At 35.8% G+C, this 19,475-nt stretch overlaps 1 protein-coding gene across 1 annotated transcript; it reads left to right on the top strand.

Moving 5' to 3' along the window:
- Nucleotides 1-18,551: 18,551 nt before the first annotated feature.
- On the top strand, nucleotides 18,552-19,475 carry LOC123251904 (olfactory receptor 10AG1-like). The gene has a single exon (XM_044681230.1). It carries the CDS (start codon nucleotides 18,552-18,554, stop codon nucleotides 19,473-19,475), a length of 924 nt encoding a protein of 307 aa, XP_044537165.1.

Raw genomic sequence — 19,475 nt, 5'->3', positions numbered from 1 at the left:
GGCCCCTGGCAGCGAGGAGGAGGCGGCGGCGGGACCCTTGAAGTGTGCCTTGACCTGTGCCCAGAAGACTCTCATTTGCCTGGGAGACCTTTCCCGGTTCAGAGAGCAAACGCGGGGCACCCAGAACTTTGGGGAAGCCCGAAGCTGGTACCTGAAAGCTCATCGGCTCGATCCTCGGGACGGCCACCCCTATCACCAGCTGGCCCTGTTGGCGGCGTCTACCAAGAGAAAGCTGCACGCAGTGTGCTACTTCATGAGGGCCTTAGCTGCCCCGAGACCAAGCGTTTCCAGTGAGGAAAAACTCAGGCAGCTCTTTGAAGGCACGAGGCGCAGGGAGCAAGAGAGAGAAAGGCTGGCGCCCGGCGGCAGTCTGCGCCCTGCGGACCTTCACCAGAGTTTCACCTGCAGTTTTCTGGAGGCCCACGGGCGGCTCTTCACCGGCATTGGGATGGAGACATTTCCTGCGGTGGCCGACGGCGTCCTCCACAAGTTCCAACTCCTCCTGAGAAAGAGTCCCGCTTCCATGGGAAAGCACCAAATGCTCCGCCTCATGACCATCAACTTGTTTGCTGTGCACCGCTGGCAGAAGAAGGAGAGTGGCTCAGGGGCGAGCTGTTCCGGGCCCCAGGGGGAAGCTACAGCCCTGGGCCTGGCCATGTTCAACGTGTTGGTGAGGAGCTGCACCTCTTGGCTTCGGCAGCATCCGCTCCCGGGAGCTGCGGGCTCCTCTCCAGGAGAAGAGGATCCCCCACCTCGTCGAGTGCTGGTTTCCGCCTTCGGCTCTGCCCTGAGGGCGCTGCTCCCCAGTGTGAAAGTTTGGCTGCGATGGATGCTTCTCTCTGGACCTACGGGGAGCCCTCCTCGCCCCTCCTGCTGGAACCCTTACCCAGACGTTGCCCACGAGGTGCAGGGGACCCTCGGTCACTTCTGGAAAACCCTGCAGCTGGTGAATACTTCAGAGGTGCCCTTGTACAAGGAGCCCGGCCACGGACTCGCCCCTCTTGTCCTGGAAGAAGACCAGCTCTTCCAGGGCTTTGGCCCGTTACTGGCCAGTCCCCGAGAACCCTGCTACCTGGAGCACAACTCAGACCGGGTCATCGCAGCTGACTGTAGAAGGGTTCACGTGTTGAGGGATTTGCTGGAGGCTTTGGGAGCACATAACGGGGACACTGGAGAGCAGAGGCAACTGATGCTGGCCCAAGAGATAGCAGAAAAGCTTCAACTTGAAGAGAAGATCCAGGCTATTCTGGAGGCCCAGCCTCAGAAGAGACAGATGGAAGAAGAGAGGCAACCTAGGTTCCTCGCGGTAGACACCAATTGCTTCATAGACCACCTGGAGCAGCTCGGCAAGCTGTTAGAGAGGCAGAGATACATCATGCTGGTGCCCCTGATTGTAGTCCAGGAGCTCCGGGGCCTGTCCAAGGGGCCTCGGACAAAGCTGGAGGCTAGCCAGTCTTCCCTTCAGCGGCAGCAGCGGGCCCGAGATTCCCTCGCCTTCCTTGAGCAACAATTTGCCCTTCCCAACCGTCACCTCAGGGCCCTCGGCCCCTGTGGCGAGGAGCTTGCAAGCATCGCCTCTCAGAAGAAGAAGATCCTCAGCGGAAGGGGAAATAACGACGACCACATCTTATCCTGCTGCCTCAAGTTCCGGCCAGTGAAAATCAAGAATAAAGGACGTTCTCGTAAGAAGCAGCGAATCCCGGTCCGGCTAAGTGCAGGGGACGTGGTCCTCCTCACATACGATGAGACCCTTCAGATCAAGGCACTGGCCTCCGATGTGCCAGTGTGGGACCGAGAAAAGTTTTTACAAGTCACGGACATGCTTTGTGGTGGGCGCCGCCGCCTCCGCTGCCGCCGCCGCCACAGGCATCGTGGTCACAGTCACCATCTGCATCAGCATCCTGGTGTGAGTGAGCACCAGAATTGTCACCTATGAATTGATACCTGCAGCAGTGGAATTGGAATACTCAAACACAGGCATGCACACACACGCAAAATTTTATATATACACATATATGCGTGTGTGTAGATATATGTATATATATATTACATATTTATGTATCTGTATATATATTCATTCATTTATATTTTTTGTTAATTAATTAATAAATTTATTTATTTATTTATTTAGCCCCACCCTGCCTTTTCTCAAGGTTGACAGTACTTTTCCAACATTATTTTTTTTTTTGAGAGTTTTGAGTCAACTACCAGGTATTGACTGTTTTTGTGGAATTCCAGGATGTAATTGATTTTTTATTTCTAGTGACAGATTTTGTAGCATTCCCATGGAATTTTTTTCCCTTTCTTATCAAAGACCTGGATGATGGCAAGTAGATCTGTGGTGTTTATGTGTAGGGTGCTTCCAAGGGTTTGTATATATGTGTGTGTTTATACACACATACAAACACACACGCATATCTATATCTATATCTATATCTATTTTCTCCCCTCTTTATTTCTCAAAGGTGACTTATTTGGCCAACATTATTTATTTATTTATTTTTATTTTCCATAGTTGCTGCTGGTGTATCACCACCACATAGCCCTACCACTGGTCTGTCTTCCATTTTGGTTCCAGATCAACTTCTAATACTGTGCTACAAGCTTTGCTTTCCAAACTCTCAAGTTGTCTTGGGCTGGAAGAATTTGTCACTCTGACTTTTCATCACTCCAGAGTTTGATATGAGGCATTATTTTAATGTTCTTTGGAAGGTAATGTTCTTCAGATTCTGTGTCTCATTGTTGGCTATCCATTCGCCTGGGAATATTCTATATCCTCATCTCTTCCTTTCTAGATTCCTTGATATCTGAGCTCAAATCCCCAATTTACTTCATAGTAGGACCTTCTTTATGAAATTAACTCAAAAGTATTTAGAGGGTAAAATGGTTACAATTGTAGGCATGGAGACAGGAATAAACTGGGTTCAAATCTGAAAACACTTCATTGTACAAATCACTTTAAAGTTTCTTCATCTATCTATAGAGTGGGGATGATCATAGCACTTATTGCCCAAGCCTATAATGAGGATCAATACTTGTGAATTACTTATTACAATGCCTGATACATAATAATAACTATATAAATATTATTCTTATTCTTTTTATTAGTCTTATTTGTTGTTGGTGGTGGCATTCATTCATTTTTCAGTATTGTGTGACTATTCATGACTCCATTTTAGGGTCATTATAATGATAATGGAGTGATTTTCTATTTTCTCCTCCAGCTCATTTAACAGATGAAGAAACTGAGTCAAAGAGGGCTTAAGTGACTTGCCCAAAGTAACATACCTAGTAACTGTCTGAAGCCAGATTTAAACTAAGTAAGATTAGTCTTCTTGATTCCAAGTTCAGTTCTCTGTCCATTGTGCCACATAGTTGCTTTAGAAGTAATCAAAATGGGGCAGCTGGGTAGCTCAGTGGAGTGAGAGTCAGGCTTAGAGACAGGAGGTCCTAGGTTCAAACCCAGCCTCAGCCACTTCCCAGCTGTGTGACCCTGGGCAAGTCACTTGACCCCCATTGCCCACCCTTACCAATCTTCCACCTATGAGACAATACACCGAAGTACAAGGGTTTAAAAAAAAAAAAAGAAGTAATCAAAATTACGTCTTATCTAAAATCTTAATTAAATCTCATTAAGACAACACTAGCATTCATTTTACATGTGCTGTTATTTTTTTATTCTCATTAGAATATGGTTATCTTGAGGATAGGGATTATTTTTATATATCTTTTCATCCTCCATGATTAATATAGTGCTTAGAGCATCATTAGTGCTCAATAAATGTTTGTTGCCTTGAAATAAGAGATCTGGAATATAGGTCTACAAGGAGATCTATCTGAGGCAGTAGCTGTTAGTGAACAGAATGCTAGCCCTAGAGTCAGAAAGACTCATCTTCTGGAATTCAAATCTGGTCTCAGATACATACTAGTTATGTGACACTAGGCAAGTCACTACTCTTCCTCAATTCCTTTATCCATGAAATGACCTAGAGAAAGAAATGGCAAAGTACTCCAGGACCTTAGCCAAGAAAATTTCAAATGGGCTCATAAAGAGTCAGACATGACTGAAATAGCTCATTAATATTTGGATGTGTGGAAATATATAGCACTAATTCCTGAATCTCATACTTGGTTGATAAAGCAGAATATAATAATAATATTACTATATTTATACAATGCTTTACTTTTTTACATGTCATTACATTAGATTCTTAATGTCATTTGGGGGAAGTAGGTGATAGAGTAATCTCCAATTACTGAGGCCTGCTGAAGCATAACTGGTTATTGTCCTAAGGTGGCCTTAAGATTTTTATGACTTCCATTCTCTAAGTTACACATTCTTTGTTTCAAAAAGATGCTCCATACATGGATGTTGTATTTTACACTATTTGATTAGGTTGTTCTGAGGGTTGTTCAGGAATCTTGGGTAGTTATTAAAGCACAGAACTGCTTACTGCCATGTTTGTGCTTAAGCATCTGTGGCATTCACTACCTCGTGGCAGATGTGTCCTAAATGAGCTTTGTCACCAAAAATGTGCTAATGAACTTTGAAAATGTGGTTCAAAGTATTTTGGAGTGAATTGTTTTATCTGGATTTAATTCTGCTGTCCCTATTATATTTAAAGTTTTACAGTAAAGGTAGTATTGAGCATGGAGTCACCAAGTCCTGACTTCAAATTTGAACTCAGACATTTAATAGTCCTGTGAGATGAGTTTAAGCAAATCACTTAAACATTACCTACCTTAGTTTCTCTAATTCCAAAATGGGAGTAATAGGAATGTTGAGTAGTTGTGAGGATAAAATGAAATATTTGTAAAGTGCTTAGTACAGACTCTAGCTCATTGTAGGTATTGCTTGTTCCCTCCCTATTGCAGCCAGATGAAAGGAAACTTGGACCAACTTGTTATATTCTAGCTACAATTATCAATTGGAAATCATCAGGAAAAATAAAAATGTTTTTTTTAACATATTTTTAATATTTTGGCCTTGTTGTTCAACTCTATTTTGACCATTAAGGTTAGATTCTTATGTCACCATTAAGGTTAGATTCTTCATATTGTCATTTTCCACATTTCAAATATTCAATGCAAATTGTCTATACTTTCCACTTTTTCTGTGTTTGTAGAAGCAGATCTATAATGTACACTTGCCTTTTGAAACAGATGCCCAAGAGGACTTATTAATAAGTATTCTGACTTTGCTCATTAATTTGGATCTAAAGTGAACTTTCAACAGGAAAGTCTATAGGGATCAATGGGTTAAGTAATCCTTGACCTAGCTATGAAATGTTACTAATAAATTTACTTCCAAGAATAGACTATGATTCTTTTCCATTTATGATTTGAGTAATAAATCCCAAAGAACATTCTCTGAGTTTTTTTCCTTAAAAATAATTTGGGAGCCTCTCTGGTGCCCTCATGTGCAATTATATTTTTCCCACTGGTATCTATGTAGATAAAATAGAAAGTTATTAATATCATTTTAATAATGATTCAACTTTTTCAAATGTTTCACATGAAAGTGGAAGAAACTGAAGCCTTTATATTTAGATATCCCATAACATTGGAAAGAAATGTATCTCCAGAGTTTCCTATTCTTTCTTTCCAAATAATTACATCTATTAGTCTTTATATGAACTTATTTGAAGAATTGTAAAGAATGACTACATTTTAAAAGCAAAAATGGACATGTTTTTCCTAAATGCAAAATGAAATTTTCAATAAAATAGAATTTAAAAATCTGTGGACTCATACAATTGTAATGTATGTATAAAATATCAAATGTGAGAACAGACAATTCTCCAACACCCCCAAGGTGTTCCTTGGCCAAAATATTGCAAAGATCAATTTCTTCACCTTTGAGAGTTCTTTCTGTTACTGTATTTCCCACATGCCTTCATTATACACAGCATAAGAAAAATCGTGAATGTCATTTGCTGTGCAATTATTTTTACTCTATTATTATCACTCAATGCCCATTTCCAAGAGAAATAAATATCATGTAGTAGTAAACACACTCAGAAATATTATCCAGGAATGGGAAATAGTCCATCAATTTATGGCAACTTTCAATAATTCTGTAAAATTAACCTTGGAAGTCCATTGGAGATTATGGAGAGTAGAGGCAAGATGAAATGGATTGTATGAATATTAGCAGATTAACAAATTTCATCTAGTGTCTTGTCCTATCCTTGCATCCTGTATGTTGTGCCTACCTAATTCTATGTGTTTAAAGAATAAACCTTGATTCACAAGGTCAGAGTATCCAGTCTAAGGAAGTAAAGGAAAGAAATTAAAGTTCAGAAAAAAAATGAAGTGTATAGATGTTACTAATGAATGAAATTTCATTACAAATCACCTTTATGTCTATTATCTTTGTATTTTATGTGTCATGTTTTATTACCTTCTGTCTCTTACATTAGTCAAACCTTCACCAACAAAAAGAACTAGAAAGTCTAGAATCCAGGAAAGTAGAAGAAAAGTTTTGCAGAACATTCTCAAAGTGAAAAAACCTGGGTGGGGCCAAATTTATTTAAGTCTAAAGTCTCATATTATATATGAGTTAGCAAAGGAGTGATAACAATAAAATAAAATATTTGACATATATTTTGAGCAAGTATTGAAATAACATTGAATTTAGCTTTTCTATAGTTGTGTTTATTCCAATTATATGTAACCAAACTGTATGCCCATAGATATATTGGTCCTTATGCTAAAGGAAGAAGACAAAAGGCTAAAGGTAGGTAAAAATTATCCCCAAATAATTTAAGTACTTACCACATAAGCACTGTGCAAAACCTTTGGGGATCAATTATAGATATAAAGACAATACTTACTGTCAAGGAAATTCCCTTCTAATGGGTAGGCAATAACAAAATGGAGCTGGTCAGCAGGGAATTGGAGACTCAAGAATAAGGGGGTGGAGATGATTTTGGGAGAGTATGATGTTCAGGAAGGTTAGAAATATAGCTAGGAGGAAAATATGGCTGACATGGGCCTTTCTGAAAAATGGAAGACCGTTGAATGAACTCAACCATTGAAGAATGGGCATGATAAAAGAATGTTCTAAAATGAGAGGAATCAAAGTCTAGGATAATTTCCAGGATGAGAGGGAAGATTATTTTTTTTAAACCCTTAACTTCTGTGTACTGGCTCCTAGGTGGAAGAGTGGTAACGGTGAGCAATTGGGGTCAAGTGACTTGCCCAGAGTCACACAGCTGGGAAGGGTCTGAGGCTGGATTTGAACCTAGGACCTCCTGTCTCTAGGCCTGACTTTCAATCCACTGAGCTATCCAGCTGCCCCCAGGGAAGATTATTTGGGATAGTTGTGATAGTCAAGTGGTGGAAATTTGGAAATATAACTGGGAGAGGAATGTAGCACAGATCCACTATTCACATCAGGAAGAATAAAGTATTCCTGGAAGGGTTGAAAAGAGTGCTTTAAGGGGAAAACAAAGAAGGAAAATGCTAGAATGGCAAATTGATATTTCTTATTTGTTGGTATTTGAAGAGTAGAAAGATATGACACAAAGATGGAATTGCGATCACAGGATTCAAAAACCACAACCACAACAGAAAAATACAAGGAAACAAGATCATCATTACAACTCAATTCCTGAAAATATCCATGTTAAATTTGTTTGAAGACCTCTATAGGGAAAGAATATGAATAATTAATTTATACTTTTAAATAGATCTAATTTTAGGAAGATTTGTTTTCTTACATTGATAAAGAAATTGTTTTCTTTGGTGTTAAACAGAACACGCTAAATTTCTCTTTCAAATATCATCTCTTCAAAAATGGAATGCTATTTTCATTCTCTATTCCCCTCATAATCATATGTATTCTAGGCTGAACAATGTCAGTTCCTACATTAGAATTTTATAAGACATAGACTTATGTCCCTTCATGATCATAGTTGCCCTTCCTTGGATATTAACTGGTCTATCAATATCCTTTCTAAAAATGGGTAAAAAAAACATAATACAATACTTCAGAAAAATGATTATTATTTTTCTGTCTTCAAGCTTGTTGGTTTTTGACTTCTTTTATTAAAATATAAGATGTTACATTTATTATCCTTTAAAATATATTTTATTTATATCAATAAATTTCTACCTTGTCAAAGATGCTGATATCCTGACTCCTACTGATTATTTCTTCATTTGTTGTTTAGTTATTCCAGTCAAATCCAACTCTTTTAAGCCATTGCATAATTTTTTTCTCCTAGTTCTTCTGATGTCATTTTGTACCATTTCATATGTACCTTTTTTTACATTTCTCTGAATCTGTTATACCAATCATATTTATGAAAAGGAAAAAAAATTCATTATACTTGTAAAGCATGATTTAAGTCATTTATACTTTAATCAACTCCAAAACCCAGAATTTTGAAATGCTATTCTGATAACTCCCAATCTTGTTTCCCCTTTCCAACACTTTCAATCCCATTCACATTACTCCAAAAAACTACCCTATCATAACCTTTTGCTATGCAATATCATCCTATCACATCCTTTCTTATTCTACTAAAACAATCATTATGGTCTTTACTTCCTACTGTAATTAAACTTATTTTTTTCGAATCTAGCACAGAGCAATATTTTTCCATATATATGTATATACATACATACATTATATATATATATATATATATACACACACACACACACACACACGCATAAACACATCTGTGAATCATAGTACTTTGAAACTTGGAAGGGATCTCAATGACTATCTTGTTCAAATCATTGACAGTTAGATTTCTTATCCAAGAAAATATCTTGAAGCAATCCAAGGAAACAGTATCTCAATAATTCTCAAATTAGGCTATTCCACTTTTGGAAATTTCTAAATTTTATGACATTTTTGGTCATTTCTTTGTCCTCTAATATAAAGACTTAATTTGTTTCTTTGAATTTTCTCAAGAAAAAGAAATGCTGATTAAATTAAGTGCAGAGAATATAAAATACCTGAGTATCTACTTTCCAACACAAACACAGGATTTATATGAAGAAAATTACAATTTCTTTTCATAAAAGTCAAATTTAAGCAACGGGGAAAATATTAATTGCTAATGGGTTGGGCTAAGCTCACGTAATAAAAATGGCAATCTTACCTAAATTAATTTATTTATTCAGTGCCTTACCAATTGAATTGATTTAAATATATTTTAAAGAACTAGACAAATATTACCAAAATTCATCTAGGAGAATAAAAGATCAAAAAGATCAAAATAATAAATGAAAAAAATATGAAAGAAGCTGTCCTAGAAGTGGCAATTATTAAATTGTATCACAAAGTGGTAATCATCAAAATAATCTAGTACTAAGAATAGAGTAATAGATCAGTGGAATAGATTAACTACACAAAACATTGTGGTCAATGATTATAGCAATTTAGTATTTGTTAAAAACAAAGGTCCTAGCTATTGGGACAAAAAAAAATCCTGTGAAAATTGGAAAAAAGTTTTTGCAGAGACTGGGTAAAAGTCAACATATCATATCATTAAGAAGATAAATTCAAAATGGATACATGATTTAGACATAAAGGGTGCTACTATGAACAAATTAGAGGAACACAGAATAGTTTATCTGTAGAATTTGTAAATAAAGAAAAACTTTATGGTCAAAGAAGAGAGAAAGAAAGTTCCATTATTTATAGTGGATAATTTTCACTATGATCAATTTAAAAGGTACAATCAGAAAAACATGCAATCAAGAGGAAAAGAAAAAGAAAAGAAACTGGTGAAAATATAGTAAATATCTTTTATAGAGGCCTTATTTCTCAAATATAGAGAAATTTGAGACAATTTCTAAAAATACATGTCATTGCCCAATTGATAAATGGTCAACTGGTATGAATAGATAATTTTCAGATGAAGAAATTGAGGCTTTACATTTTCACATAAAATACCCTAAATCGTTCTTGATTAAAGAAATACAAATTAAAACAACTTAGAGGTATCACCTCACACCTCTCAGATTAGAAAAATATTACAGAAAGAAAATTATAATTGTTCAAGCCTATGGGATAATTGGGACATTAATACACTACTAATGTAGTGTAACAATTTGGAACTATGTCTGAAAGGCTTTAAAAGCGTACATAAACTATGACCTAGCAATACCAATACTAGGTCTGTGTCCCAAAGCAATCTAAAAAAAGGAAAGTAATCTATTTATGCAATAATATTTACAGTATACTTTTTTGTGGTAACAAAAAATTGGAAACTGGGAGAATGCCCATCATTTCACTGAACAAGTTGTGTTATATCATTGTAAGGGAATACTATCATCCTACAGGAAAGTATGAGAAGAATGATTTCAGAAAAAAATTCTGGTAAGACTTACATGAACTGATTCGAAGAGAAGTGAGAAGAAACAGGAGAAAACTTCATGATAATAGATAATAGCAATAACATGATGAATTGTGAATGACTTAGCTATTCTTGGAAATACAATGATTTAAGACAACCCCCAAAGGTCTATGATGAAAAAATGCAGCCATTTTCAGAGAAAAAAAAGCTTATTGAGTCTGAATGTTGACTGAACTATACTGTTTTTAACTTATTTTCTTATAGCATTATCTTCCACAAAATGACAAATAGGGAAAATGTTTTATATTAATGCACTTGTAAAATCTATGTCAGATTATTTGCTGTCTTGGGGACGTGGAACCAATGGAGGAAAATCTGGCTCATTTTTTTAAAATGAAGGTTAATTTTTTTACAATTATTTATGGAGAATAAATTATTAAAATAGTAGTAATAATAATAATAGCTAGTGTTTTTTAGAACCTACAATGTATCAGGCTTTGTGCTATAACAGATATTATGTTATTTGACGATATATAGTGTTATGAGGAAATTTGAGGAAAGGTGGGGTATAAGGGAGTTAAAAGGAGGATGTTGGAGACTTGCTAAGTGGGTAATCTCGATTACAGGTAGGCTGGGATTAAAGGAGATTCAGGGTATAATAGGACTGAAGTCAGGAGTATAACACAGAAGGGAAACAGAGATCTTTTAGGGAGAAGAGAAATTAAACTAAACAGACAAACACAGCAGGCTTACAGACTGGGACTTAGACTCAAACAGAAGCTGAGGGAAATAGAATAGACTGAAATTAACAAACAGGCTTTAGTTAATTTCACAGGAAGGGATCTGTTTTGAAGTAACACCTTCCTTCAAGATGGATGCCCAGCTTCCCTCTAAGCCCAGAGTATGTTATCTCTTTCCCTCTTCTTCCCTATTGATAACTAACAGACAAATTACACTAATAGGGCTGTTGAAACACAAAAGGGTTTATTTTGTTTGAAGGTTGCTTGTTAGGAAGGTGGATCAAAGGAAAGCCCTATCAGTTGTCTCAGGAACCTCAGGTGGGGGAAGGGAAGTAAAGATGGAGTCTGAGTAAGGACCTGCCTTTAAACTCAGCTTTACTAAGTGCTATTACTATCTAAAGGGAATAAATGATGACTAACTATAACTAATGCTGTCAATCAGGTAACTCTTCACAGATTTAACTCCTCTCTAATTACTCTCCTTATAAACTCCACAGACATATAAGGTAAGGGAGGAAAGGCAGGGATGGTATTAGGAAAGGAAGATATAAAGGGTTTATCTAAAATAATAATTTCTTAAGTAAATATATCAAAGCTAGGCTAAATTTCAATATTAAAGCTAGGTAATCAAAGCAGCTCAGCTGATTCACAACCTCCCTCCACGGAAGATCCAGCCAACTGCCTTTTCCTCAAGATTCCAAACCTCTAACAGCTTTTGGAACACAGCCAAAGCTAGAAAAAAACTATATCACCTCAATTCTGTATACTACAATAGTCCAGCATTTCTGTGAATTTCTGGGTACTAAAATAATTAAAAGGGAAAAAAAAGAAAAAAGAAATAAAAAAGGAAAAAAAAAACATCTTCCTATTCACTTGTGGCAAAAAGAAAAGAATTATAATACCTCTTCTTCATAATAACACTTTACATATTTTAACACATCATGTATTGTAAAATGCTGACTTTTGACTACTTATATGAATTTTTAATACATTTAAAAATTCACCTAATTAATTTAATGTATCCATTTTCTCTGCTTTTTCTAGATTTTTATCAGGCAACCCTTTAATGACATGACTTAAAATTTTCCTAGGAATTAAAATCTAGTTTGATTGATTATGGTTTGAAGATACAATAGTCTCCCCCACTTTTTGAAAATGAAAATGTTCCTGAATGAAGACTAATAGTTTAATTTAAAAAAAGTCATATACTGACAATGACCTCCTCGAAAAATCAGATCCAGGTCACCACAGGACATCCAACCATTACTCAGTTGTTGTTGTTTTTTTTGTTTTTTTTTTTTTCCATTTGAATCACCATTTTTAAAAATCTGTCCAATGAATACCTTTCAGCTATCATTGGAATTAGAGACAAATTCACTATAGTTTAACTGATGCACTTATTAATACAATAAAAGCAAGCTTAAATATCTAGGAAAGATTAGTTTAAAGCACAACTAGGTTTCCCAGTGGATAAAGAGCCAGACCTGAAGCTGGGAAGACCTGGGTTCAAGTTTGGCTTCAGATACTAAATAGTTATATCAGCCTGGGCAACTCACTTAACTCCATGGGCTCAGTCCTCACTTCTCTTCTGACTTAGAAAGGATATTTAGTATTGATTCTGAGAAAGAATGTCAGGAATTTTAGAAAAAAGATTAGTTTTAAAACCAACAGCAGAACTGGCATCAATAATAATAGCAAATATTTATTTAGTATTTAAAATTTTTCTGTTTTATATATGCCATTAAATTTGATCCTCAAAAAGACTCTATCAGGTGATATTAAACTCAGTTTACATAAAAGGAAATTGAGGCTGAGAGAACTGACCCACTCAGGGATACAACTATTAAGTATCTAAAGAAGGATTTGACCCTAAATCCTTCTAGATTTCAGCAGTCTTTTGCTGTATGGCATCAAGCTGGGTCCAAGGCTTCTATTTGAAATCCAGTGCATTTTTACCTATGTTCTATTGTCTTATAAAATAACATCAAAATCTATTTTCTCTCCAAAGATGCAGAGGGAGGCAAAATAAACCACAACTTTTCATTCCAAAGAGAAAGTCAAACATATATAGATATATATAAAACAAGTATCTTGTAGAGCTGTTATGAGCCTCAGAGAGAATTATATGTAATATATATTCATAAAATATGAAGTGCTTTCAAAAACTAAAACAATATGAAATTAGCTATTATACTTATCTATATAAAGGAAAATCAATTAAACTTGTTGAGCCTGAATTTTCTCATACATATTAAAAAATATTTCATCAGAGAAGATGACATCACTTATCCCTAGATTAGTTATAATATGGTATATAACCTATGAGACAATATATCAAGTTTATTTCATCGTCAGGATTCAAACTGTGTGAATTTATTATAAATTCTGCCCACTAATTCTGTTTGAGAACCCATTATTGGTGGATGCCAGTCCTGTCCTTTGACTCACCTCACACATTTACTGTAGATGAAATCAGAGGGGTGAGTGCCTATGTGATGTTCTGGCTTATGGAAGGGGCTAGAAGATGTCCCTTTGTAACAGGTAGTGTGTCTCGAAGTCAAGTCTCAGACTGGGACTGAAGTTTAGATTATGGAACCAGAGGGTCTCAACAGGAGTTGCAAGAAGTGATTGTATAAAAAAAGGGAAAGAGGAAGTTGTTCTCTTTCTTGCTGGACTTGAGCCGCTCTCTGCCTCTTTTCTTGGCATGCACTGGCTTATCTCACAGCCAGACGGTTAAGCTGATGCAACTGAGCAGTTTTTAGTTAGTCGAGATCAGGTGATCATGTGATTTTTCTCTCTCTAACCTTTACTAATAAATAATTATAAATTAATGTACAGTTATCATAGAATTTTATTAAATCAAAATTGAAAAGATTGTAGAAAAATAAAAATGAAAGATAGAAAATTGCTGGAACAAAGTCATGTAGGTAACAAATAGTATAGCTTAGACTTGGGTCTAAGGCATCTTATAATAAATGGAGTGCTTTCACAACAACAATCCACTGACTTATAAAATAGTATCCACTTTAACTTCCTTAAAATGATACAGGGTAAGAGGGAAAATAATGCCTTGTCTTTCATTCCAAAGATAAAGAAGCAACTCAGTAGAAGGTTGTTGATAAATAATATTTAGACTGTTCATTTCATTTTTAATTGAAGAAAAAGATTAATTATTGCTTCCATTAGTAATATTTTTAAAGTAGGCATCATTCCAGATTTTACAAAGTGTTATTCTCATGACAAGCCTGAGAACCAAGATAAACAAATGTTATTGTGTTTTACTGACACAGAAAAGATCTCAGAAAAGTTAAGTGACTTGCTCAGGGTCACACAGTTTTTAGGAATCAGGACCTGATTGGTTCCTTACACTAGTGCCCAAACACACTTCATTAAGGATATTGTCTCATTAAAGTATGTTTACAACATGGTACTTAGAGCCTGAATAGTTTGCTTCTCATTAAAAATAAAAAGTGGCCTGGGAAGAGAGTTGTCTCCATAGAGCAGAGCAGAGATATTTTCTACTTAACGAGATCTGACTGGTTTGAAGGCAAAGAACATTTTTAGAAAGAGGTTGGTGGCTGTCACATCAGAGAAAATGGGGAAGGAAAACTTGTAAAGATCAACTATGATGTATGTATACATCAATATTCTTTAGGTCTGGATGTATAATATAGGATGTTTCAAGGTGTGGGAATTCCTTCTAATACAGATATATAATTGATCTAAAGCTCATAGAGAGGGTAAACCCAGAGGTCTAGTGTCACACAGTGTGTATTTGTGGGAGAGGCAGTATTGGAGAAAAGATTTTCCTGTATATAAGGTCAATCCTCTATCCATTACACCACTTTCTTTCCCCCAATAATAGATAATTACATTTACATATGTTTATATATGCATATGTGTATGTTAATAAAAGAGCTAGAGGATTTTGCTTTCTCCCAGAAGGTATGTAAAAGTTATTTTGCGGTCTCAATTTTCTTACTTAAAGACATTTTGGAGTTAAATGGTTTCCCAATGATGTCCAAATTTTAGGGGATGAGGAGTCCCCAAAATGAACTTAGATATTTACATACATTTATGTGAGAAATCTCCTCTACTTCTAAAGAAGAATCTTTATTCAGGTGCCACTCATTGTCAGATATGAATCATGATTATCTTTTTAAAAATCACAGTCATATATTTCTTTCTCAAAACTATAAAGCAAAACACAGAATGCCAGAATTACTATCCACTCAAAGAATAGATCATGATTAATATATCATGATATAAAGTTTTATATAATGACAATAACTCTTTAATTAATCAACCATGATTTACTAAACCACTACTTTGTGGCTGTCATTGGGGATGAAAGACAAAAAGACAACATTTCTGTCCTCTAGCATATTTTTATTTTTCACTTGGATAAAAAAATTACATCTATGAAGTATAGGTTATTGGACCTGAAGTCAGAAAAACCTCAGTTCAAATATTACCATTGATTACCTCTTTTATCCTAGGTAAGTCACTTAACTTCTGTCTGCCTGTATCCTTCAATTGCTTTATTTTAAAAATGAAAACTATAATAGCATTTGCTTCCAAGGTATGTTTTGATTATAAAATGAAACACTTAGAAATTCTTTGCAAACATAAAAGCACAAAAATGCTAGCTGTCAAACAATAAGACACCCAGTTTGCATTGAAAAGTGTTTGTGTGGAAGGAGATTTTATTTTGTCAAGTTGCAAAAGAAGGCTGGGGTCATTTTGGAAAGAGCTTCATGTATTAAACAAGGGAGTTAAATGTGATCTTGGAGGTAATTGGGAACAGTTTATTGAGTCTTGCCATGCCTTGCTATACTAAAAAGTAAATCTCAAAAAATGGGACTCATTTAAATGAACAAAGGCAACATTTCCTCTTTAAACTCAAAGTTTCTTCACTGAGAAAATTATAGATTATATTGCATATTTGTTTACTCATGTCTTGTGTGTCTACTAATAATGCTTCCATCCCACAGTGTCATGGCTTAACTCTCAAAGATATATCCAGAAAGGCTGTCAAGACCTTGAACATCTTAACTGAAGAGTTCTGACTGGATTTGTGTTAAATCAAGAATCTAAAAAGGATTGATGAAAATGTTCTTTGCAGCTTGGATTCTCTTCATTTTTCTTTCACATTATACACTGCCATTTGGATACAAAAGCCCCAGCAGCAACAGATTATTGATTTAGAGTTGGATTAGAGATGAAGAACATATGGAGGGGCAGTTGGGTAGCTCAGTGGATTGAGAGTCAGGTCTAGAGACAGGAGGTCCTAGGTTCAAATCCGGCCTCAGACACTTCCCAGCTGTGTGACCCTGGGCAAGTTACTTGATCCCCATTGCCCACCATTACCACTCTTCCACCTAAGAGCCAATACACAGAAGTTAAGGTTAAAAAAAATATATGGACCTCCAATCACTTTACAGAGAAGGAAACTGAAGTCTTAAGAGGTTGAATGATTTTTCCAAAGTTACACAAATTTTAAATGGAAGATAGAGCATTCACATTGCATTTTTCTCATTCTGCGGATATAACTTGAGCAGGAATGGACGGCTCTCAGATGCCCTTGAATTTTGAAAGCAGAAGATAAAATTTCTAGTTAGTGATAAACTCTCCCTGATAGTGGTAGCATGATAAATCATTATATTATTGTGTATATTTAATTTATCAGTCCATGAGATTTCACTTAAGATCTTGTTTTCTTTTCACAAGACATGGGGATCTAACTGGTTCTTGTGACTAATGACAGAAGCCTTCAGTTTCTTTTTTTTTTTTTTTTCTTTTAAAGGAGCTTTGTATGTTTCAGTGAAATTCTCTCACACTGGATCTGATGATGAATTCATACAACAGTATTACTCTCTGATGACAAGTGAATAATGATTTTTCTCCTAATGTTCATTAAAAAAATCTGCTACTTCCCCCCAAATGGAAAATTATGTGTAGTTGGAATTTCTGCAAAAATCAGTATAAGGCTTTTACCATGCAGAGCCTCTAAAAGTGTGGTAGAGATCACTTAGGTAGTGAAAAAAAATAGGTGGGGAAAATTAAGCAAGTATGAAGTCAGGCAGAAGAGATAATTACTTAAAAATTCACATTTGATAGGGATATAGTATCATCTATCTGTCATCTATCTTCTCTTATTTTCACTCATGGATTTCAGAGGCAACCTGCTGTACTGAAATGAACACAAGAAATGGAGTCAATGAATTCCAATGTAAATCTTATCTCTGCCAAGTATTTCCTATGGGATCAGGGAGAAACCCTATCTGAATTGGCCCTTAATCTACAAACAGTGAGAATTGGCATAACCAACTTTAAATTTTCTTCTTTTCTGAAATATGCGCTTCTACTGGGGAAATATGAATTTCTATTGATAAATATTAATTTTTTAAATTTTGAAATAATTTCTTAATTTTTTTCTAGTTCTAACTTTTAACATAAACATATATTTTTAATTTAGAATATTTTTCCATGATTACATGATTCATGATTTTTCCCACCCCTCTTCCTTCCCTATCCTGGAGCTGACAAACAATTCCATTGGGAATGATACATGATATCATTGTTAAAAACCTATTTCCATGTTATTCATATTTGCAATAGAGTGATCTTTGAACATCAAAACCCTAATCATATCCATATTGAACTATATGATTGATCATATGTTTTTTCTTCTGCATTTCTGTTCACAAAGTTCTTTCTCTGGATGTGGATAACATTTTTTTGTCATAAGTTCCTCTGGAATTTCCTGGATTATTGCATTGTTGCTAGAAGGAAAGTCTCTTACATTTGATGGTGTCACCGTGTATCAGTCTCTGTGTACAGTGTTCTGCTGGTCCTCCTTCTTTTGCTCTGCATCAATTCTTGGAGGACTTTCTGGTTCACATTAAATTCTTCCAGTTCATTACTCCTTTCAGCACTATAATATTCCATCATCATCAGACACCACAATTTGTTCAGCTACTCTTCATTTGATAGACACCCCCTTATTTTCCAAGTTTTTGTCACCACAAAGAGCATGGTTATAAATATTGTTCCATTAATATTTTTCCCCGTTATCTCTTTGAGGTACAAACCCAGCAGTGGTATGGCTGGATCAAATGGCAATGATTCATTCAAAGTCCTTTGTGCATAGTTCTAAATTGCCCTCCAGAATGGTTGGACCAATTCAGAACTTGGAATAAACCTTAAAATCCAGTATAAAGTATTATAAAATATAATATTCTAATATTGGAGGATATAACGGGGCTTAGAAATGCACATTGATTATTGTGCTAAGTACATAAAAAAACTTTACTGCATAAATAATAGAATGCTGTAATTGGAAGATTTCCTAGTAAATAGAAGCAAGAACATTAGAGCTGTAAGATGATCTATGGCAATCCTTTCCTTTTATAGGGAATCCTGAGGTCCAGAGAGAAAGAAGTTGTTTTGCCCACCAGAATTCACAGTTTTCAGGGACAGGATACTCAGAATGGCAGAAGGAAATTTCTCTCTCATGATAGAATTCACACTTCTGGGATTTTCTGATCTTCCCAACCTTCAGGGTTTTCTGTTTGGACTTTTTTTGATTATCTACATTGGTATCCTAATGGGGAATGGACTTATCATTATAATAACCAAGGTGGATTCTGCACTACAAACTCCTATGTATTTTTTCCTTAGGAATTTTTCCTTTTTGGAAATCTGCTATACTTCAGTCATTCTTCCAAGAATATTGGCTAATCTATGGACCCAAAAGAGAAATGTTTCTTTTGCTGCCTGTGCTGTGCAATTTTGTGCTTTCTTTGTTATGGCAATTGCTGAAAATTTCCTTCTGACTGTAATGGCCTATGATCGCTATGTTGCCATTTGTAAGCCACTGAATTATCCTCTCATCATGAACCACAAGGTGTGTGTCACGCTGGTAGTCGGCTCCTGGATGGGTGGGATCCCAATCCATATATTGCTGACATATCTGATTTTCTCTTTGTCTTTCTGTGGTTCGAAAAATATTGATCACATTTTTTGTGACATTCGCCCACTATTAAAGTTGGCCTGTGGAGACACATCTGTGAATGAATTTACTTTTTATGCTGTTGTCTTAATGCTTGGTATGTTTCCGTTTATGTTAATAATATGGTCATATATGAAAATCATCACAACCATCCTGAAGGTTCCAGGAACCAAAGGGAGGTTTAAAGCCTTTTCTACTTGTTCTTCTCATCTCATGGTTGTGGCTCTATACTTTGGATGTGGTATTATTACATATTTGCGACCTAGTTCTGGCCATTCAGCAGGCCTAGACAAAGTGCTCTCTATTTTCTATACCACAGTAACTCCAATGTTTAACCCCATCATATACAGTCTGCGCAACAAAGATGTTGTTGTGGCATTAAGAAAACTATTATTTAAGTGA

This window comes from Gracilinanus agilis, chromosome 6 (genome assembly GCF_016433145.1).
Source record: "Gracilinanus agilis isolate LMUSP501 chromosome 6, AgileGrace, whole genome shotgun sequence".
Taxonomy (NCBI): domain Eukaryota; kingdom Metazoa; phylum Chordata; class Mammalia; order Didelphimorphia; family Didelphidae; genus Gracilinanus; species Gracilinanus agilis.
This window is presented reverse-complemented; position numbering and strand designations above follow the sequence as displayed.

Excerpts from the sequence above, each read along its gene's own strand:
- LOC123251904 (XM_044681230.1), top strand. The coding sequence starts at position 18,552 with ATGGCAGAAGGAAATTTCTCTCTCATGATAGAATTCACACTTCTGGGA.